At 49.0% G+C, this 22,284-nt stretch overlaps 2 protein-coding genes across 5 annotated transcripts in view; one reads left to right on the top strand and one right to left on the bottom strand.

Moving 5' to 3' along the window:
• The window catches only part of LOC115284803 (MMS19 nucleotide excision repair protein homolog), a 33,392-nt gene extending 33,111 nt beyond the window's left edge, over positions 1 to 281 (bottom strand). For both annotated transcript variants that reach the window (XM_029931284.1, XM_029931285.1), the window contains exon 1: positions 130 to 281. In XM_029931284.1, the coding sequence (XP_029787144.1) occupies positions 130 to 241 (112 nt within the window). In that variant the 5' untranslated portion in view covers positions 242 to 281. The remainder of the gene's footprint in view (positions 1 to 129) is intronic.
• Positions 282 to 503: 222 nt separating this feature from the next.
• LOC115284789 (ubiquitin domain-containing protein 1) overlaps positions 504 to 22,284 on the top strand; it is a 53,814-nt gene continuing 32,033 nt past the window's right edge. For 2 of the 3 annotated variants that reach the window (XM_029931261.1, XM_029931260.1), the window contains exon 1: positions 507 to 1,170. In XM_029931261.1, coding sequence (XP_029787121.1) covers positions 1,101 to 1,170 — 70 coding nt within the window. In that variant the 5' untranslated portion in view covers positions 507 to 1,100. Of the gene's footprint in view, positions 1,171 to 22,284 lie in introns of all 3 variants that reach the window. The other variant, XM_029931259.1, reaches the window with a different exon arrangement.

The raw sequence follows: 22,284 nt of genomic DNA, 5'->3' as shown, positions 1-22,284 counted from the left end.
TACAACCAGCCCCAGACCAATCTCTGAAAGTCACCGCTGTCCCTCACTTCCTTCTCGCCCTGCGCCTGTGCTGAGGCCGCTCCCTCCTGTCGGCCCCAGGCGGAAGCCGCGCGGCGCCGTCTGCCGTACCTGCAGCCACTTGGTCAGCGGGGCCCTCCTGCTGACCCATGACGAAGTCTTGCACGAGGCCCCACAGGGCGCCCGTAGGCGCCACCGCCTCCAGAGCGGCGGCGGCGGCCATGACGCGAACCAGAAACCGTGGGAGGGGAAGTGGGTGGTGGCACGGGACGGGCCTCTGAGCGCACGCGCCTCCTAAGCCAATAGCCTTTGGAAGGTTGAAGAGGCGGGGCGCTCCCTGGATCACGTGTCTGCCGGCTCCTGGCCAGGCAGTTCCAGGGAGGGATGGGACGGTCCCTTCCCGAGGGGCGGGGCTTGGAGTCGGGGCGGTGGCACGGGGAGGGAAGACGGCCGCTGGGCACGCAGCGGGGGGCCGTTGAGGGCGAATAATTCCCGGCCTGGCTCCCCGGGAGACGGGCGGCGGGGCTGGCACCTGGCTGGGTGGGGCCGAGGGGCGGTACACACCCTGGGAAAAGCCAATGAGAAAATCAAGCCCTGTCCAAGGGGGCGGTGCCGTCGGTCACATGCACACCTGGGGCGGGCGGTGGCGGAGGCGCGGGCACCGCGAGCAGGCAGCAGGGAGCGGGGCCGGGCTAGGGCGGGGTTAGGCAGGTGACTGACAGGCTCCGGGGGGCTGGCCCCAACTGGGAGCCCCAAGCGAGCAGGCAGTAGCTGCGGCGGTGCCCGCCCCCTCTCTCCGCCCCTCCAGCGGAGCTGGTCTCTGGCCGGGCACCGTCGCGGGCCCCCCTGGCCCGGCCACCTGGGACTGTGCTAGGGAATCGGCCACCTCCCTCTCTCCCCTCGCCCGCAAAGTTTGTGGCGAAGCCGGCGTCCGGGCAGAGCGCGCCCCCGGGGGGAGATCGGGGAGCGCCCGATGCCGGGAGACAAGAGCCGTTGACCCGGACGCCGCCGTCCGGGCAGGATCGCGGAGCAGCAGACAAGTCCGCCGCCTCCGGTGCATGGGGCCCGGCTGAAGAGTCAGCATGGGCAACTGCGTGGGGAGACAGCGCCGGGAGAGGCCGACCGCCCCGGGACACCCCCGCAAGCGAGCAGGTAACGACGAGGAAAGGAGCCGGGCCACGGCGTTTCGCCAGTTGTCCCCCTCCTCGCCCGAGTCCTGGGCTTCCCAAGCGACCTCCCACTGTTCCTGGCGCCTGGGTTTCCACGGTGGCTGCTCCGTAGCCAGACGGGGGCCCCCTCCGTAGCCCTGGTGGCCGGGGGACCCGAGTTGGGGCAACTGCGAGCGCTGACCCGGCTGCGAGCCCAACTCGCTCCAACTGGGAAGCTTTGAGTGAGGGTGGGGGCGGGGGCAGGAAATGTTTGCAGACCGCAGCGGGGCCGGCAGAGGGGAGGGGGACCCGGGACGGGGGCGCCGCTGGCTTGGCAGCCGGGTCGGGGTCTGAGGCTGGCCCGTCGGGGCACGGCGCGGGCGGCCAGTCGTACCCAGAACTCGGAGCGAGTGAAAACTGTCGCTCTTCCAAAGACTGTCTGTGTCATTATCGGGCTGCAGATCGTGTCTGCCGGAATCCAACTAGCAAAAGCAGCGCAGGACTCTGGGAAAGAAATCTTTATTTTTCCCGCAGGGCTTTTTCGAGCCTCCCGGCTGCCTGGGAGTCTAGAAAAGGTGGGGTGTGGAGTGAGAATCGCGCTCGGGTTTGTTGGGATCTTTCCCAGCCTTGGGGATGGGATCTGCTCCCTGGTGATCCGCGAGGGCCGGGCAGCGCCTTCTCTCTTGGTACACTCCTCCTATCCTGGCGCTTAGCCCTGGGAAGAGGTCTGGCGTTCTTTTCCCCGGGTCTTGTACTCACTTCCTTCTCTGAGAGTGTTGCAAGGACCTTCTGAGAATGATAAAAATCGTATACTGGAGAGTTGAAAGGGACCTTCAAAACTTGTCTGGAGTCCAGATAGACTTACCTCCTCCTGTCTTTGTAGAAGCCGAGATCCAGAGAGGTTGAACAATTCATCCAAAGTCTCACAGCTAGTTAGTAGTGCAGCTGGGGCTAGAAAGCAGTCGCCTGTTCCATCCAGTTGCCACATACCCTTTTTGTAAGAGGAGCCACAGGCATAGTCGTTAATGAAGTGGAAACTTTAGTTGGAATTTCCTGTCTCCTTTGACACGGAAGGTGTGTTGCTTGGGCTGTGGAAACTGGGAAGGAAGATGAGGGGAAACGTGGGGGAAGCAGGAAAGGATGTCTGTGTGGTGGACAGGATGACTTGTGGAAGAAGAAACATGTTTTTAGGGGGATGGGGGCGTCGGGGTAAAATGTAACATTGAAATCCTGTTGGCAGCCCTGTCCGCTCTGATTGAGAAAAATTGATTCTTAACCCCAACCGCTGGCTGGTTTGCTGGCTTGCTTGCTTGCTTTCTTTCTTTCTTTCTTTCTTTCTCTCTCTCTTTCACTTATTCAGCGAATATTTATTATTTATGTGCTCAGTGCACATAATTGATTTTGTAGCATTTTTCACTGGTGACAACCCTCTCATACTTGAAACTACCCCCTTCCCTTCTTGGCATTAGACTATCATGGTTTTTTTCTTTGATCACTCCTGCTCACCATCACATCACCTCCTAGGTGTCAGTATACCATGGTCAGTTTGGAGTTCTGTTTTTTCTCTCATATTCCCTCCCAGAGAAATTGTACTCAGTCCCACAACTCTTTCTACTGGGAAGACCCCTACACTGTATCTTCAACCTTTGCTGTCAAACTCCAGACTCATATCTGTAAATGCCCATTGAACAGACACACTGATGTCATTATCCTTAGATTCAGCACTTCCAAAACCAAGTTCTCTGTCTCTCCCTTCAGCAAGCTTCCCTTTACTCTTCCATTCTTGCAGCTGCCTAGCTTCATACTTTGGAGATATCTCTCTGCTGACCTTCTCTGCCTCCTAGTCACAGTCATCCACTGGGACCTGCTGGTTCTTCCTTGGCAAGTCGTACAAACCTGCCCCTTTCACTCTGCTTCACTCTCTTCTCATCTGAAGTTCACCCACCTCCCAGGCTGAAGTTAGTTCCCCACCAAAGGCAAGCTCATCTTCTGTCATTCATCCCATGCCTGCACACTGTGGTCCCTCCCAGGAGATGTTTGTTAAAGTAATATGTTCCGGACCCTATAATTCTATGTTTAGAAATCTTTTTTTTTTAACAGAAACTACTTTTTAAAATAAATTCTGCATCCAGCATGGGGCTCAAACTCACAAGCCCAAGATCAAGAGTTGTATGCTCTACTGATGGAACCAGCCAGGCGCCCCTGTTTAGGAATCTTTTTGCATCCTTCCACTTCTGTAAGAACTTGAACTTTCAAGGCTGTTCAGTTTGGTCTATTCCTTTCTTTTAAGGTGTGATTTCTTTTTTTTAATTTTTTAAATGTTTTTATATATTTTTGAGAGAGAGAGACAGCGTGAGCAGGGGAAGGTCAGAGAGAGGATGACACAGAATCCGAAGACCAGGCTCCAGGCTCTGAGCTACCTGTGAGCACAGAGCCCGATGCAGGGCTCAAACCCATGAACGGTGAGATTATGACCTGAGCCAAAGTCAGACGCTCAACCCACTGAGCCACGCAGGTGCCCCTAAGGTGTGATTTCTTTCTCTTCTCTGACATTAAAGCCACGTGTCTGCTCATTGCCATTTCCCCCTTTTTGAGAACCTTTCTTTCAAGGTTTGCCTCAAATCCGCTATCTTTCTAGAAGCACCTTGCTTAACAATTCCAACCCCCCCTTCTGAGAACTCCCGTAGGCACATTATGCCACTTACCAATTACCTACTCCATATTATTAGTCATTTATTTGACATTTATAGTTTTATATCAGAAACTACATTGCAAGCCTTGAAGACCTGAGGTCTGCCTTATTTTTGTGTGTCTGTCTCTCACACTCACTCATGTAGCCATATATATACACACACGCATACACACACACTGAACACCAGCACAATGACTTGTACAGAGGAATCACTCGATATTTGTTGATTTTAGAATGTTAACTCGACTGTATCCTATCATCTACATTTTTTATGTAAACATTTTACTCAAGTATCTATCTGCATTTTTTTTACCCACTAGTGTATCATTTTTTTTTTCCAGTTCTGTAGGTCCTTCTATGAGTAAAGCTATTCATAAAGTCCAAAGTCAAGGGGAACTCTGTAGGATGACAAGTTTGGTATGAGGGAAGGAATTCTTCTTAACTTCACAGCGTGCACCTGGCATTCCTGTAACATCTGCAGCTTACCCTTTGACAGAGACATAGTTTGATGTTGTAACGCTAATGCCTGAAACTCCCCAGCTCTCTTGGTGACTCTTACCTTTCCTTTGCCACTGGTGTAATGGGGAGAAATCATCAACAGAGAGCTAGAACCTAAGTTCTAGTCCTTGGCCTATAGCTGGGTGACCCTGGGCAAGTCATCCAACCTTTCTCGGGTCACACTTTCAATATCTCATAAAGGAACAAGGTTGTACAAGATCATTAGAGCTGTTTCAACATCTTCATAAAGGCACCTGTTCAAAACTGCAAAGTTATGGAGTTGAAATCTTAGGTCATGCTGTGTCATCCTTTGGCCTTAGTTCTGTCTTCCTAGTCACCTGTTAGGTAAAGCAGAGACATGATGCCCATTGGTCTGGTCATCTTGCATTAGCTATTTATTTTTTAACTGTTACTCATAATGCATCCCCCAAAAGTCTGTGTTCCCCCTTCAGGTGCTGGGTGGCCTTGCATGCTTCAGAGAACACTTGAGAATTTACTCATGTGGGAGGCTCCCATCACCACATATATATACCCAGGGTAGATCAATATCTCTGTCCCTAAAGTGGGTAAGGTAGCCCCTCCCAGCCACCCCAAGGAGAAATAGAAGTGGTAGAACAGGCAAGTCTCTTGCCCAGCTCTACCCTGTGAGAATGTGGCAGGGCTGAAACTCAAATATCTGACTCTCTGATGTGCCAGGCGTATCCACTTACGTTCTGGAATCTCCAGCCCGGTGTGGACAGACCCAGAGCCCTGTTTGGAGCAGGTTGGGCTTGGTGCTGTGGTTGTAAGACAGTCTGCTTCTCATTGTGTGGGCTGCTCGGGCTATTCTGGAGGGAGTAATTGAGCAACTTCTCCATTTGCTCAGTAAATATTTACTGAGTGCCAGGCACCTTGCTGGCTGTGAACAGACATAGTTTTTGGCCACATGGAGCTTACAGTTTAGGGGTGGGAGGAGACAATAAACCTATATCATACAAATTCTGTGTGGTCATACATGGAAATCCTGTATGATAATACGTATGTATCACTACACATATTACATTACTTATGTACATTATGTATTACTATATACGCCAGACTCTCACACATTTATCATTTCAGCCCATCCTCTTCAAAGCCAGCCTTGCATATTTTGCTAGTACTCAACACATTTGACGTCTGAAAGGCTTCTCAGTTCAACATGGCCGAGTCAAAATGAACCCGCACCCCCCACCCCCGCTCTTCCCAAAGTCTTCCCAGCTCATCTCATGGTGATTTCATCCTTCCATCACCCAGGCCCCCAAAACTCTGGTGTTCCCTGACTCCTCCCCTTTGCCTCAGCCTCACATCCATTTAATCAATAGATCCTGTTGGCTTTGCCTTAAATATACCCAGAACCTGAGTCCCATCATCTGCACACACTGGCCCTGCTCTAAGCTCCCGTCGGTCTCTTAACTGACCTTCCTGCTTCCTCCCTGGTCTCCTGACAGACCATTTTCATCACAGCAGTGAGCATGGTGCTGCAAAACTGTAAGTCAGCTTTTGTTGCTCCTGTGCTCCCCATTTCATGCCCAGACCTTGGGTTGGCCTACAAAACACAATATAATTTTTACCAGCTTACCTTTCCTAAGCCATCTCTTGCTCTTCATCCCCTGTTCCACACTCCCTGGTACCTGAACCGGGTGCTCCCTCCCTCGCCTCCTCCACATCCCCTCAGACATTCCTCCTCAATCAAGCCCTCACAGGCCAGCCTTTTAAAAATGGATCCCCTTCCCTGTACTACCCACTGTCAGCATTATCTACCCCCCCCCCCCCCCCCCCGCCGCACCCCGTTTTATTTTTCTCCATGGCAATTGCCATCATCTGACATTGGCTGCTTCTCCTGCAGCCTATGGTCAGGGATTTTTATTTGTTTACTCCCTGATACATAGAGTAGTGCCTGGCATACAGTAGGTGCCTAATAAGCCTTTGTTGAATGAAACCAGTGTGTCTGACAGAGTTGGTAAGGTCTCTAGAAAAGCAGGAATGAGCAGACCCAATTGCTCTCTCATCTCCTGGGTGTTAAGGCACGCCTCAAATAAGGGCACTTAGGCTGCAACCTCACAGTGCTGTTCTGTTCCTGGGACTGGCTTCTCCATCATCCCAGGCCTGGGTAAGGTCTCAAATACCTGGCATGTAATTCCCTGTGATTTGGGAGCCTCTGGCTAGGAGATACTGGGGCTATAGCAGGAGAACAGGGTAAAGTTCCCTATTAGGGTCCTAACCAGGCAGTGACACTTTCTTGACATATTATGTCATTTAATGCTTCTGAGCGTGGACCCCTCTCCCAGGTACACATGGGGTTTGTAGTCATTAAACTCAAAGGGCAGGGATGGGGTGGTCTAACAGACTGGGAAGCAGGAAGGCGGGTGATGTGGATTCCAGGCCTCTCTCTGCCAAGTAACTTGCTGAGGAATTTTTAGAATCATAGAATTTTAGAGCTGAAAGGAACTTAAAGTTTTCTTTAACCTCTTTTTCTTTTCCAGCTATTAAAAAGAGAATAAAGGTATATCTGCTCCCTGCTGTGTTCACAGAAATGCAGTGCAGGCTATATAAAAACTGCATGGGCTCCTTTAAGTTTTCAGTGTGTTGGGGTCAAGGCATTGTAGGGAAGTGCTCAAGGTCAAATGTATTCGAAAGGGAGGAGGTCTAGTCTGTCTGGCCCTTTCTTAAGTGGTGATCTTGGGCAAGTGGTTTGTTTTGTGCTCAGTTGATCTTCTATTTTAAAAAATGATAATATTTCCAGTTTACTTCAGAAAGATGTTATGGAGATAAAATAAACTAACACTGTTTTGAAAATTACTTTCATGACTGCATGGTCTGCTCAAAGATGAGGACCCAACCCAGATCCTCATCTGGCATCGATGGGAAATAAGGCCTTGGTTCTCTGCTTCTTCCTAATTATGTGTGTGACTTTGATCTGTCTGAGCCTCAGTTTTCCCATTTATTCAATGGGATGACTGCTACCCTACCCACCTCCCAGAGAGGTTTTAAAGGATCAGGTGAGATCCTGGATAAAAAGAGGTTTCGCGAACCCATAAAGTTTCTATTATCCTAGCCACAGGATTTTTACACACAAAAACCATGGCCAGTGATTTTCCCCACCAGATCATTGAAGCTTACTCTTTTTTAAAGAGCAAAACTATAAAAGAAATGTTTAAAAACTATTTTTGGATGGAAATCTTTCTGAAATGGATGATAGGCTTCCAAGCAAAATATACTGAGCATGAATAACCTCTTCTTTGCGACTCAGGGGTGTTGAGTTCATACCTTTATGTACAAAGCACCTGCTTGGTGGAGGTTGGAACCACAAAAGCTTCTTTCTCTCAAAAGCCTTTATCTTTGAAAGAAGAAGGGTGAGCTGGTGACAGGCAGAAGGAACTTGCTAGGGAGAGCCTGCTTCCCAGTGGCCTTCCTCAGGGTCCCAAGCACCATGGGTGCAGGGAGGCTCTTGGTTCCTGTTCTGGACTCTGAGTGAGAACAGTGTCCTGCCTGATCAGCGTGAGACCTCTGGGCTTCTGCGACTGCAGGGCAGGGAGCCCCAAACTAAATGGTGTCTAGCCATCATGCTTTTGGGGTTCATGTTTCTACCTATAATCTGTCTTCTCCCTGGCAACAGTCACTTCTTTTTTTTCATTTCCCCACATTAAAAAAAAAGTGGTTAAATATATGTAACATAAAATTTACCATGTTAACCACTTTCTAGTAGATAGTTCTTTTTTTTTAACATTTATTTTTTTAACGTGTATTTATTTTTGAGAGAGACACAGAGTTGAGCGGGGGAGGGTCAGAGAGAGGGAAACACAGAATTAGAAGCAGGCTCCAGGCTCTGAGCTGTCAGCACAGAGCCTGACGTGGGGCTAGAACCCACGAACTATGAGATCATGACCTGAGCTGAAGTCGGCTGCTTAACTGACTGAGCCACCCAGGTGCCCCTAGTAGACAGTTCTCTACATTAAGAACATTCCCATTGGTATACAGCCATCACCACCATTCAGCTCTACAGCTTTTTCATCTTCCTCAGCTAAAACTCTGTATCCATTAAACACAACTCCTCATTCTTCTGTCCCCCCAGCCCCTGGCAACTACCATTCCATTTTCTGTCTCTGAATTTGACTCCTCTGAGTATCTCATATGAGTAGAATGATGCAATATTTGAATTTTTGTGTTAGGTTTATTTCACTTAGCATAATATCTTCAAGGTTCTTCTGTGTGGTAGCATGTGTCAGAATTCCCTTCCTTTTTAAGCCTGAATAATTTTCCATTGCATGTTGGTCTCGCATTTTGTTCATTCATCTGTCAGTGGCTACTTGGGCTGCTTCTGCCTTTTGACTACTGTGAGTAACGCTCCTGGGAACATGGGTGTACTAATCTGTTTGAGTCCCTGCCTTCAGTCCTTTTGTACATATATCCGGAAGAAGAATTGCTGGATCGTATGCTAAGTCTATGTATAATTTTTTGAGAAATTGCTGTGCTGTTTTCCTTAGTGACTACGTCATTGTACATTTCTGCCAGCTATGGACAAGAGCTCCAATTTCTTCACATCCTCACCAGTAATACTTGTTATCTTCTGGTTTTTATGTGTTTTTTGTTTTTGTTTTTGTTTTTGGTAGTAGCCATCTTTATGAGTGTGAAGTGACACCTGACCATAGTGGTCATTTGAGACTCCAACTATTGGGCTCAAATATCAGCCCCTCCAATTTCCTGAGGAAACAGACAACTGGGATTAGAATTGTGTCTAGAGAAAGAGTAGATGGACTCATAGTGAATCCTGAGGGAGCCTCCAGAGAGGGATGTGGGTGGGTGGATTCTGTGACATCTTACCTGGTCAGTCAGAATTTGGCTGGCTTCTGGGTTTTAGGTGGTTGATGGCTGGGATAGAAGACTGGATGGACAATGGGGCTTCAAGTTAAGCAAAGCAGCTCTGTGTTGGTATAATTCTTCTGGCTCCCAGAGAATGTTAACTCTGTCTTAACTTGGGGCGAGTGGAGTGAGCACCAATTTTTTTAGCTGCCTTTTGCATGTGAGAAGTGTAGGACTGTGGTTTGGATGGGAGCATGTAGGGTTGAGTCAAAGGCAAGGAGTGACAGTGACATGGTGACATGCTGAGTTTGCTGCTCAAAAGCATGTGCTTCTCTCTGTTAGGGACAAGATCTCCTTGCTTTCTGAGCTCACAAGGAAGAGGGACCAAGCACAGTGTGTGCCCATATCTTTGACCATCCACAGCCCCTCAACTCATGTCCCTTATTGTCAGGAAAGGAGGGTTGGGGCACTTCTGCAGGGTATGAGGTGAGGGGACGATGGCTCCTCATTTGTACCTGTCTCCTCAGGGAGGCTGGCACCTGAGCCCACGCCCAGGCAGCCAGCCAGTCACCTAGCAGCCTAGATCTTAGAGGACTCGAGTTTTGTTGTTTTTAGGGCTGGAAGAAATACAGTTAGCGGCAGCTCACTTTTACTTGGTGTTGACCGTGTGCCGGGAGCATCACATGCAGTAGCTTGGCTAATCCTCACCACCATCCTATGGGTAGACACTGTTATCACCTTTTTTAGATGAAGAAATTGAGCCCTACAAAGGTAATGTCTCCTGCCTAAGGCCATGCAGCTTGTAAACAGCAGAGCCAACACTGGAACCCAAGTGGTCTGATCTCAGAGCCTGAGCTTTTGGCCCTTGTATAGTTTATCTTCACTGGACAAGAGGAAGAGAACACATGGTTTTCATTTTTAAAATTAGTTCATTATTGAGCATCTTTAGGCACCTTGCGAGTTCCACCTCTCTCATTCGATTGTCCTCATTTTACCTATGGGAACATTTCTACCCATTTTACATATGGGAAAGCTGATGGGGAGGAAAGTAAATTGATTGTGAGGGGTCATGAGGCTGAGGAGAGGCAGAACTCGAGCTCAGCTTAAGCACTTTGACTCAGATTCCAGTGCTTAGAGCTTATTCCATTGTGCTGCCCTCCCTCACTTCTATAGGAAGAAGCTAGAAGTCTGATGTAACACCTACAAAGCTCCAAGGGCACTCTGCTCCCTTTTCATTGCTGTTCCTTCCTTCTTTAACTTCCCAACCCCCAAACTACAACCTCTGCACTAGGAACCACATGAATCCATTATCCTGGATCGTGTACTTGGCACTTCGTAGATGCTCAATAAATATGTGTTGAATGTTGTTTGAGGATCGAGTATGCTGGAAGCAGTAGATCTCAGCCAGGGTTGTGTTCCTAAAGAGAAATACAAGTAGAATGCAGACATCATTGTTTTCTCCCTCTTCTTTCAGAATGAACTTCCACTTTCCAACTCTCAGATGCCAGGGACTTGAAGAAAAGAATGCCCTGCATGCAGACTTTGAATTATTCCTAAATTCCCAAGAGAAGCGAGGCAACAAAGTCATATTAGCCAAGTGCTTGCTGGATCAGGTGTCACTCTTTGTAATTAGTAAGACTACTGATCTCTTACTTGCCTCAGCATTTTGCAGTTTTTAAAATGCTTTCACCAGCACTACACGTGATATGTTCCCCACAACCATCCTGTTAGGTAGGCAGGCAGGAATCATTTTCCCCATTTTATGGGTGAGTATACTGAGATTTATTGAGGTCACCAAGCTGTTCAAGATTATTGACAAATAAGTGCATAAGCCATAGGAGCAATGGCTGCACTGCTTTCTCCCTATGGTGGGAAAGCCTCAGTTTCCATATCTGTAAAATGGGGACAAGAGTCAGGCCACTCAGGGTAGTCTAAGACCACATTATACAAGTGGTAATGTGTGTGAAGTGATCAGCACCGTGCCCACACACAGCAAATGCTTAGTGAGTAATGGTGATGGGTTGTTAATGGCAATAATCAAAGCCCAGTTCATTGTTCTTTTGGGAACTTGTATTCTACTGACTCTTAGTCAGCTCAGAGTGTTGGGTAGAGCAAAATGTAGCTTCCTCTGGCCCTGCCTGGGAAACCTGCTTCTGCCTGCTCTTTGGCCCTTCCCCTGGGGTCAGGTTGTATATAGCAGGGGCTGACCATGAATTTCTTTTGATTTGCAAAATCTAGAGTCTTTCAAATAGGACATTTATAAGATACATTTTTCTTTTTGGTGGCAGATAATTATGACAATATTACAATTATTCTGTTCATTTAGTATCCATTTGCAGTTTATTATTCCTTTAATTCATTAGCTATGTAGCCTTGGCAAGTTGTTTTGAATTTCGGGCCTCACTTTCCTCACCTATAAAATGAAGGTAACTGTACCTACTCAGTAGGGTTGTCAGGAGGATTAAATGAGTTACTGCACATAAAGTCCTTAGAATGGTGCCTGGGACATATTAAAATACGCAGTAAGTGGGACTTAACTGTTATCACCATGCTTGGCACTCTATTTAAGCCAGCTGTCCCCAACCTACCTCTTCCCTCCCAAGTGGAGATACAAGGCCAGTGAAGTTCATATGCAAGACCTAGCTTTCGCCGAATACCCTGGTTATCTACCATTCTTGTAATCCGTCTCATTTATTCAGGAAGGCAAATCGGAAGCAAATTGCGCAAGAGTGATATTATTATAGACATAGCCTTGAGTCTAGCTTCATTTAAAAAAATATGAACCTTTCACAAAAACTTGAGAACTTTTGTTAGTTATAAATCTTTTGCAACAGCCCCACCCCCTCAGTGCTTGCTGATTCCAGCAACACCAGTGGCTACTTCTTTGGGCTGTCTCAACACAGATGCAAACATTTCTTGCTTGGTAGGTCAAGGCTGGGGAGTGCCCTGTTTGCTGTGGCTCATCTTCAGCTTGGCAGAACATCTCTGGGTCCTCTAGGGCTTCCTTCCTGGAGCCTGGCCCATTTCTCTAATATACTTTGTCAACTGAAGGCACCTCCTTCATGAACTTTCTTGGAAAGTGATCAACCTCTGCATCAGAGCCGCTTTACTGCAATTGAAATACAGCCCCCTACTACCAGATTAAGAAACAGTTGTTTTATAGTTATTATATACTGCTATTAATTAAGCCCCAACTTTGTGGCAGGAAGTGCCGTAGGTACTTTACACCCATTTCATCTAGTCCTCCTGGTCATTCACTGAGAGTAGAATTGTCCTCATGTTAGGGGAGAGGCTCAATGATACTATTGTGTGCAGGGTCACACAGTGAGAAATGGAGGGTTTTGGATTCCAGCCCCACATTCCTTCCATGCAATACCTACCTCCTTGTCAATTTCAGCTGCAGGCTCACTGGGCCCTAAACAGGTATGGCTGGTTTACTGACGTCATTGCCACCCATGACTAGCAAGTAGTCTACTTCTACCAGTTCTGGCACTACACACCCTGAATTTGCCAGAAAGTGTATTTTGTTGTCCCAGGACAACGAAACCTTCATGGATTTGTCCCCCCTTCCTCCACCCCCCTGCTGGCCCCATGCAGTGTCTGCAAAACAGACCATACTGTCCCCTGTAATATGGGATATTGCACGTGGCATTGATTTTTTTTATTTAGTGAATGTGCTGTTTCCCCCAAAATAGACCATCACATGGCTTGGACATTTCATTTCTCAAGACCTCACAGCATCACTGAATCAGTACCATGTATTATAATCATTAAAATCAGTATCATATATTCACCTTCTGTGGGTGCGTTAAATACCCTACTAGGTGTTTGACATTGGTGTCTTCAAGTTTCACGTCAGCCCTGTAAGGTAGGCATAATTACTTGCATTTTCCAGAGGCAGAAACTAGTCTCGGAGAGGTCAAGAACCACGAAAATGGAGGAACTGCTATTTGAATCCTAGTAGTTGTAAATTGGGAACTGATATCTTAACCACTACGGGAAACTGCCTCTAAAAATTCAGTACATCTGCCTGGTCCCAGGCACTGCGTTAGGTGTCAGGCACAGCAGGAAGACTTGGTTCCTTTCCTCAAGGAGCTCACAGTGTGATGGACTAAATTAATACTGGAGCTCCTGTGATTGGGTTTTATGTTTTCCATCTGTCCACACCCTAGTGGGCAGGTAACGTGGCACACAGTGTCGGGGTCCACAGGGAGCTGCACGGCCAGGTTTCCATCCCTGATGGATCTGTTCACTCTTTGCCCTTCTTCCCTCAGGGTCATGCATCAGGTTCACAGATTCCTGTTTGTGGTCTGGCCTGGGGCTGGCTGCTGAGGAGAAGGGAGGCATTATTTGGCTGGGGACTTACTGCTACTATGGCTTTTTATACGGCCCCAAGTGATTTTTTTTTTGAAAACATCCCCATGCTGTATGCACTGTTATTTGGGCCCCTCCCTCAGGAACAGGGTGGGCTAGACTTTAGAGTCAGTAGGCAGAAGGAGAGCTATACTGAGCCCTTTAATCAGCAGCCGACCCCTCCTGTTTGAAGCTGAGCCTAGCTCTGTCCTGCTGCAGCATGTGTCCCATGAAAGATCCAGGGCCTGGATGACTGGTTGATTGCTGACCATCAAGCACTTCTACTGCAGCCTTAGGCAGAGGCACTCAGCCTACCACTTTTGACTGCACCACCCCATGGGCATTTGTCCGTGCCAGAGGCCCTGGCCCACAGGAAGTGTCATAGGAGAAATTTCAGCCTACTGGCCCTGTTCTCCGTGGTCAATAGTTTAGGTATGGATGGACGGGGACTTCTTTTATAAGACCCCTTCTGCTGGGTCGGCAGACTTGCTCCGAATCTTTCCTAACTTTTAGGAGAAGAGAATTGGCACTGAGAAAGATTTCGCTGGAGGAACTGGTTCAGAGAGGTCAGGCCACTGCTCTGTAGTCTATCCTGTGCAGTCAGAGGTGGAGCCGGAATGAGACCCAGGAAATCTGACTCCATTTCTTATGTCTTTTTCTATCTATTTTGCTTCATACCCGTGTGCACGTTATACACATATGTCTCATCATTGATGATGACTTATGGCTGATTTGGGGAGGGAACAAAGACAGATAAAGAGATTATACCATTTTAAGCAAGACATTGTGTAGACCAGTGCTAAATCATGTAGTGCAGACAAGCAGAGACAAAGGCAACGTGTAGACACTTTAGAAAAAGTTGAGATGGGATAGGGCAGTTATTAAAGGTAAGTGAGGAGAGTTGCAGAAGGGTTAGTGATTTGAGTAAGGGGTGCAGGTTGGAGAGCAGCAAGTAATATGATTTTCTTTACTGTACAAGTAGTATACGTTTATGTAAAAAGTGTGAACAACACCAGAAAGCCCAAAGAAGAAAATCTCCTGCACACTCCCACCACCCTGTGAAAATCCCCACTCCTCTTTGCTGTTTATCTTCTAGTCACCTTTTCTCTTTTCTTTCTTGAGGCAGCAGAATCAAATGGGCTGTGTACACCAAGGTTAGGGAAGGTCTTGAATAGTAAATGGGGAGTTTGGATCAAAGGGAGCCTCTGCTGGCCCCTACACGTGGGGTGCAGATAAACGAAGGGCTTCGGGTGCCAGCCATCTGTGAGCGGGCAGGACTGATGCCTCTGATGAAGCAGGGGCTCCTCCACCCCAGACTTCCATCATGTACTGCACAGGAGTCTCACATTTACTCATGGGTGTCAAGGGAAAGAACTTCTCCTGAGTTATCTGGAAACCTAACCTGCACTCCCCCCTTCCCTCCACCCAGGCCACAGGCCCCTTTCTTTCCACTTTACCATCCAGTTTCTTCAGCACAGCTCTCTTCCCTGGAGCTGGGGATGCATATAGCCAGTTTTGCCACGCCACAAAGCCTTGCTGCTGCATGAGGTCATTTCAGGGGAGAAACTATATATAGCGGAGGACTTGCATCAGGACAGCTCCATATTGTTCGGGCTGTTTGCATTGCCCTTCTGCCGATGTAGCCAGGGTAACCTCACACTCCACACCAGCTAGTGGGCACCACATTGTGTCTTTAGTGCTCCCTCTGTGTTCTCTGGCCAGGGCTCACCCACTCAGGGCCAGGTTCTGACTCTGCCCGGGCCCAGGAGCCTTTAAAGGAGCAGTCCTGGGAGATAGGCAGTGGGGAGGATTCAGGGACAGTTCCCTTCCAGCTCTGCCACTTTGCACGTAGCTTGGTATATGTAACAAATCAGGTGCTGCACTGATTGACACCAGGGAGACAGGGGCCCCAGAGGTTCCACTGAAGTTGTGAGGTCCTGTGGAGCACGAGTTTGAAAACCACTAAGCAAGACAACCCTCTGAAGTTTCTTCCAGCCTTAGGATTCATGGGTCTGGCCTCGTAATGGTCTGTGGCATAAATGACCCATCAGGAGGGTTGCAAACTTTGTGATGTCTTGGAGGTTTTGATGGTTATCTTTGGTAGACTAGAGGTGTGGTATAGGGAAAGAAATCTCAGGAGAGTTTTTGTAGTGGGGCAGGTGGGGATAACACACAGTTTGCAGCCAGTGTGACTTGCTGGCCTGTACAGCCACAGGCTGTTTTCTCTGGCCAGCTCCCACCTGCCTTTCCTTTCTGTGCTCATTTGTCCCCAAGAAGAGATGAAAATGAGGTTATAAGGCACTTCAGGCAAGGAAAGTGCATTTAATTTAAGTTGCCTGGGGCTGAATTTCACATTTTACATGTGGAGTATTTGTAGAGCACAGAGGTGCCTGTGGCAGAAATCAGAAAGCCAGGATCTGGGGCCAGTTTTCCTTCAATGAGCAAGTTTGTTTGCCGAGCACCTACTTTGTATTCCTAGAGAGGCATACAGGAGATCCCGGCTGTGTTAGGACCCCTTCACAGGTACCAGAAACCACTGAATCCAGCTGAAACAAAAAGGTGATTTATTGTAGGGTTTCAGGAGGTGCTCAGGACCCCCCCAGCAGGACTGCTGCCTGGCCCTTAAGCAGGAATTGGAAAGAACTCATCACAATCACCTCTTTTCCCTCAACTCTGCTTCTCCTTGGGCTGCCCTGCCTCCACAGCCCAGACAGTCCCAAGTATTCCTGCAGAAGCTCAGCTGTCCCAGCCCCAAGTCCAGATTCCTGGGGGAGCACTTCTAGTTGGCCCAGTGCCGTCCACTCAGCTCCAGCGAAGGGATAGGCATCACCTATGACAAAGCCTATCTGGGAGAGACTGTTTCTGGCCCCATGTAGACTGGGGGCAGCGCCCTGCATCCATAGCTCCAAAGCTGTCGGCCCTTCTAGGCCTTGGTGAGAAGCTCTAGTCCTAGGGATGGACCCAGGCATACGTGGAACACCTACTAGCCATCCAGGAGACATGCAAAAAGGTGACCTGGGCAGAGCCTGCTTGTTCTGAGTATATGGCTCCTCCTCGCGGGGCTGTCAGGAGGGGACAGGGCTCCGCAAGCTGTTATGGACAGTATTCCACACAGAGCAGAGGGCCCTCCAGGGTAGCTCAGGAAAAAGGGGTTTCCTGGCAGGATCACATGGAGGCAGCCGGCCTCATGGGAGCTGGGGCTGGAGAGCAGTCAGGAATGGAGGCGGCTCTGCCTTTTGGGGGCTGCTGGCCTCCCTGCTTCTATCTGAGCATCTGCTCTTGGCTTCCCTCTCTGTAGACCCAACCTTGTCATCTTACTCATCAGCTCGTTCTGTGACTGAGCACACCAGTGCCGAGTTCTGGTAGCCTTGTGGCTTGGCTCCTCTGGGTCACGGGCCCACCCAGGTACAGGGCCTGATCACACAGGATTTGAGGCTGCCCCTTTCAGGGCTTTAGGTGGGACAGACATTAAGAAACAGTCTTCTGCACTCAGAGGATGCTTTTGGACACTGGAGGGTTAGAACCTTGAAGATGGAAGAGAGGAGGACTTGGGAAGGTGGACTAGCCTAAGCTAAAGCAGAGATGCAGGGAGGGGCTGGGGGCGGGTGTGTGCTTTGGCGAGGGGGCAGTAAGGCCTGAAAGGCCCCTTAACTGCCAGGCTGTGGGGCAGGAGGTGATGCCAGGGACTCAGAGGATAAAGAGGCCAGCTAGGGAAGGGATGGGGCAGCACAAGAGATGGGAGCCACCCAGGAGGCCATGGGGGAAGGCTCTGTACTGACATGTCGGCACTGGAAGTGCCAGGGGTACAGAAGTCCTTTTGAAGAAAGTTTATTGGTGACAGGGCTGCGGAAGCGGAGGGAGGGCCCAAGATGTGGCAGACAAGGGGTGGGAGCATTGGGGAAGGGCAGCTCTTTGCAGGAGAGGTTGTTAGCCTAACACAGCAGCACAGCCAGGGTCCATGTTGTTTAGGTTGGGAGAACTGAGGATATTTAAAGCAGAAAGGGAAGTCCCAGGGTATAGGAGGAGACTTCCGGAGAATGGGTCCCAGGCCTACCAGCTCTGCTTCTCAGGAACTAAGTCCCTACACACGTTGCCTCAGCTTCCTCATCTTCAGAATGGGAACAATATCTGGCCAGTCCCCTCCTGAAGTTGTAGGGAAGGTCAAGGCTTATGTACATGGCAACGCTTTGTGCTCAGGAAAGGCTCACGCAGATGCAGACAGCCTTATTACTGTTGCTGCTTGTGTGACAGCCTGCACGGTGACCGCCCCCCCAGGGGAAGGGAGCCTCCTTTCCGGACCTGGGACGACATGACCTGATACGAGCTCCCCACTGCCAGCCCAGACTCCAGACTCCAAATCACCTGGGGTAGTGTTGAGAAGAGTGCCAACCAGAACCTGAGTCTGGGGGTACCTGAGGGTCTGATTAGGATAAGATGAGTTCACCCTCATTCCCCTGACTGGTTCTGTGTGTGTGGAGAGAGCCCAGCAGGCGGGCTGGAGGCTGAACCCTCCTTGAGAGAGAGAGAGAGAGAGAGGGAGGAAAGAGATAGTTGGGGAAAGGGGTGGCCATGGGCAGACTTAACTCATACACATTTCAGAGTGGAACTGGAAGGTTTCTCCCCTGGATGGGCCCTGTGGGCCTCCTCCCCACAGGGAAATCCACGGAGTACTTGTTTCAGAGTTCCCAGGAAAAGGGGAAATGAAACCTGCATCCTGTTTTGCCGCCAGACTAGGGAAGAGGACTCTGACGGCAGCAGTAGATGGTGGCGGTAACCTAATACTGGTTGAAATCCTGGGGCCCATGGAGTTGGGGGAACAGAGAGAGGTTGAGGAGGGAACCCGAGGAGAGAGCCTGTGGCCTCCGTCCTGTTATGTCCCAACCTTTCTTCACTCCTCCAGGAGCGCTCAGCAGCCTGGTTCTTTCCTCCCAGCTGCCTCTCCCTCAGGATTGGCCCCACTTTCCCTACTGCCCACATTCCTATCTTCCTGGCTTCCTTCTGGCTCACCTGCAGCTTCCTCTCTCCAGGAAGGGAGCTTCTTGTGCCCACCTTTCTCCCCTGCTCTCTCTTCCTCCCCCGACCAGTGCCTTTGGCTATTTCCAGTCATTTCTCTCCCACAGAGCCTCTGCTGGAGTCGCCTGCTCCCCCATCCCAAGCCAGACTTTGTATTCTCCTGTCAGTTCGGTTCCATCGCGGCCCCTTGGAGTAGGACTTTTCCTAAAGCGCAGCAGCTGTGCCTTTTGCTGGCCTACCCAGCTGTTCTTGTCCTTGACCACAGAGGTCATGTCATTTGTGACAATAAATAGGAAATGAGAATGAGAGGGTTGCCAGGTGCCTCGGGGCTGCCCTTCCAGCTGCCTGCATTCCTGCTGGGAAACAATAATAGTAATACAAATAATAAAGCTAACATTTGTAAACATGTTCCATGTTCACTTACCATTTCCCAGACGCTGTGCTAAGTATTTTACCCATATTATCTCCTTTAGTCTTTATGATGACCCAGTGAGGGAAGTTGAATTGTCATCCTCTCACAGTTAAGGGAAATGTGACATTACTGATGAGTCTCAGGTGGAACAAGACTGGAATTGGAGGCGGTATGACTCCCATGCCCATTTTTTTAAATGTTTATTTATTTTTGAGAGAGAGAGAGTGAGTGGGGGGAGGTGCAGAGAGAGAGGGAGACACAGAATCTGAAGCAGGCTCCAGGCTCTGAGCTGTCAGGACAGAGCCTGATGTGAGGCTCGAACCCATGAACAGTGAGATCATGACCTGAGCCAAAGTTGGATGCCCATCTGACTGAGCCACACAGGCGCTCCCCAATGCCCATATCTTAACTGTGTCCATGTCCTGCCTTCTGTTGCCACGGGGCCGGGGACCCCCAAAGCCCACTTAAACTTCAATTTCTTCTTTCCTCCAGTTGACTATGGCAACGAGTAACTCATCCACATAAGGAACTCTTATGTGGTGTCTTTTTCAGAGTTGTGCTTTTTTCTCTTTTCTCCATATCCCAAACAATGAAAAGGCCTTCAGATGGTAGGGGTCCTAGTATTTCTCTTTGCTGTGGACTCCCCCACACCAATGTCCCATTTTATAGCTGGGAGGATATCCTCCTAGTCTTAGCTTAATCGGACATTACCCTGACAAAGGAGCTTCAAAACTAGATAAATAAGAGCCTGATCACCTGACTTTCCATCTGATGCTCTTCCCACTTAGACCCTGATGCCGTTCTATTCTGAGAGTGCTAGAAATATGCCCCAAAGGTTTCTCTTCTACACATTCTGTATTGACTGGGAACATTTCTACTCTTTGTGGTAGGCCTTTTGTGTTCTATTCTTGTCTGTGAGTGGCAATTGTCAATGGGAAAGAGAGAGAAAAAAAGAATCAAAATCTCTGGGGATTAGAAGTTTGAAAAAGCGTATTCAGTATCATAATCACATTTTAGGTTTGGAGAAATATATTGTTTTTAAACCATAAGCTATTGAAAATGGAGTTTGATAAAACTCTTGCCTAATGTTATAGTAATTCTCAAGTGGGGCATAGCATAGTTGGGGGTGGGGGTGTGGATGTGAAATCTGTGTATCAGAAAGGGGAGTGTGCTTAAAAAGGCTAGGAAACACAGTCTTTCCCAGTAAGAGACGGTTGAATCCTGTCTTTGTGGGTCCTACAGTCCTATAGGTATTTACTGAGGGCTGGCTGGATGGTGTGCACTGTAAAGGGGCATCCTACCTGTCTTGTCTCAGTTGGACCAAACCCTCTGGGGGCTCTGGGTGGCCTACCCGATGACTTTGCCACTTACGTCCTGTACTATGCCAGATGAAGTTAATATGTAGTGTAGACACCTAGCCCTGGAGAGTTCAAGGCTAATCTCAAGCATATACTGCCATAAAGCTCAGATGTGCATTGAGTTTCTACACGCCAGGACCCATGCTTGGCCCAGGGTATGCAGGTGAACAAACAGATACAGCCCTGTGCTCATAGAACTCACAGAGTAGTGGGCAATTAGATTACACTCAAATAATAAAAATGTAACACATGCTATGAAGGAGAGAAGAGGGTGTTGGGAGAGAATTATGAGGTAGGGGGAATGGCTTATTTGGAGGTACCGGATCAAAAAGATTGCCCTGAAAAAGATAGCTAAGCTGCACCTGAAGGCTGAGCCTGATATAGCCATGTTGGTCTCAGGTGACCCTACCCCTAGCTGGGGCTGTTTGCTGGCCCATGTGACACCTTAAGGAGAATCAGAAAAAGGGGTCTGCTCTGGGCAGAGGCAGCCCTGCCAGGACCCATGGCTGGTGAGTGAACATGAGCTAGATTTCAACCTCCACTAGCCCCTGGTCCTGGCGCTGGGCACAACTCAAGGTGGGGGCCTTCTTCAAGCTGGGTAAAGGTAACTGCACACGTGAAGGCCTTGGGACAGAGAAGAACTTGATGCCTTCCAAGAAAGAAAGAAAGAGGACACTGAAAGAAGCAAGTGGCCACCTCAGCCTTTCTCGCCCCTGGTGAGGAGGCAGCTTCCCTTTCAAGAGAAAGGAGAGGGAGGCCATGTCCGGTGCACGGTCTGGAGCTGCTGGGCTGGCCAGCAAGGACTCATAGTCTGGCTTCATCAGGGCTGTAGTTGGTGAGTTCTGCTCTGACCTTTCCATAGCACATGTCCCTTCCACAGTGTCCCAGGAAGAGAGAAGGACCATTAGGAGGGGGTTCTGGGGAAGCTGGGCCAGAGATCAAGGCCCAGGTCCTGCCAGCTTCTGTTCAGCTTCTCCATGACAAGTCCCTACTTTGTGCTAATCTTGTAAATTTGGAACATCATGGACTTTGAATTTTTTACTTTGTCTTTTCACCTGAGACACACAACCTTTCATTCCACAGGTAGGGATAATGGACTCATGCAAATGATAGTGTTAAAGAGAGGCTCTGATGGAGAGGGTAGCAGGGCATACTTGAGGAAGTTCAAGCTCGGTTCTAGATGCATGTGGATTATTTAAAAATTAAAAAAAAATTTTTTTTAATGTTTTATTTATTTTTGATACAGACAGACAGAGCATGAGAGGGGGATGGGCAGAGAGAGAAGGAGACACAGAACCGGAAGCAGGCTCCAGGCTCTGAGCTAGCTGTCAGCACAGAGCCCGATGTGGGACTCAAACCCACGAACGTGAGATCATGACCTGAGCTGAAGTCGGAGGCTTAACCAACTGAGCCACCCAGGCGCCCCTAAAAAAATTTTTTTTTAATGTTTTTTATTTCTTTTTGAGAGACAGAGAGAGACAGCGTGAGCAGGGTAGGATCAGAGAGAAGGAGATAGAGAATCCGAAGCAGGCTCCAGGCTCCGAGCTGTCAGCAAAGAGCCCAACACGGGGGCTCGAACCCACAAACTGTGAGATCATGACCTGAGCTGGATGCTCTACCACTCTACCGACTGAGCCACTCAGGTGCCCTGCATGTGGACTATTAATTTGCAAAGTAGGCTAACCTATAAGCTCTTGAGGGAGGGATCATATCTTGTTGAATGATAAGTCTGCAGAGCTTTGCATGATGCCCAAGTAATCATAGGTGCTCAGCCGATTTGGAGACAGAATAGTCCCCTCCAGCATCTCTTCAGGAAGGCTGTCTGAATTCTAACCCAGGGTTTCTGTCCCATTGCCCATTGTGCCACAGCTGCCTAGTGACAGAGCAACTAAGGGATGTTTGGGGAACTTGAAATCATGTCTTGAGGAACTGGGACTATTTAGCAAGAAAACACAGGCATACGAAGATCAG

Source organism: Suricata suricatta, unplaced genomic scaffold, assembly GCF_006229205.1.
Source record: "Suricata suricatta isolate VVHF042 unplaced genomic scaffold, meerkat_22Aug2017_6uvM2_HiC HiC_scaffold_21, whole genome shotgun sequence".
NCBI lineage: Eukaryota > Metazoa > Chordata > Mammalia > Carnivora > Herpestidae > Suricata > Suricata suricatta.
The sequence above is the reverse complement of the archived record's forward strand: the minus strand, read 5'-3'. Positions and strand labels throughout refer to the sequence as shown.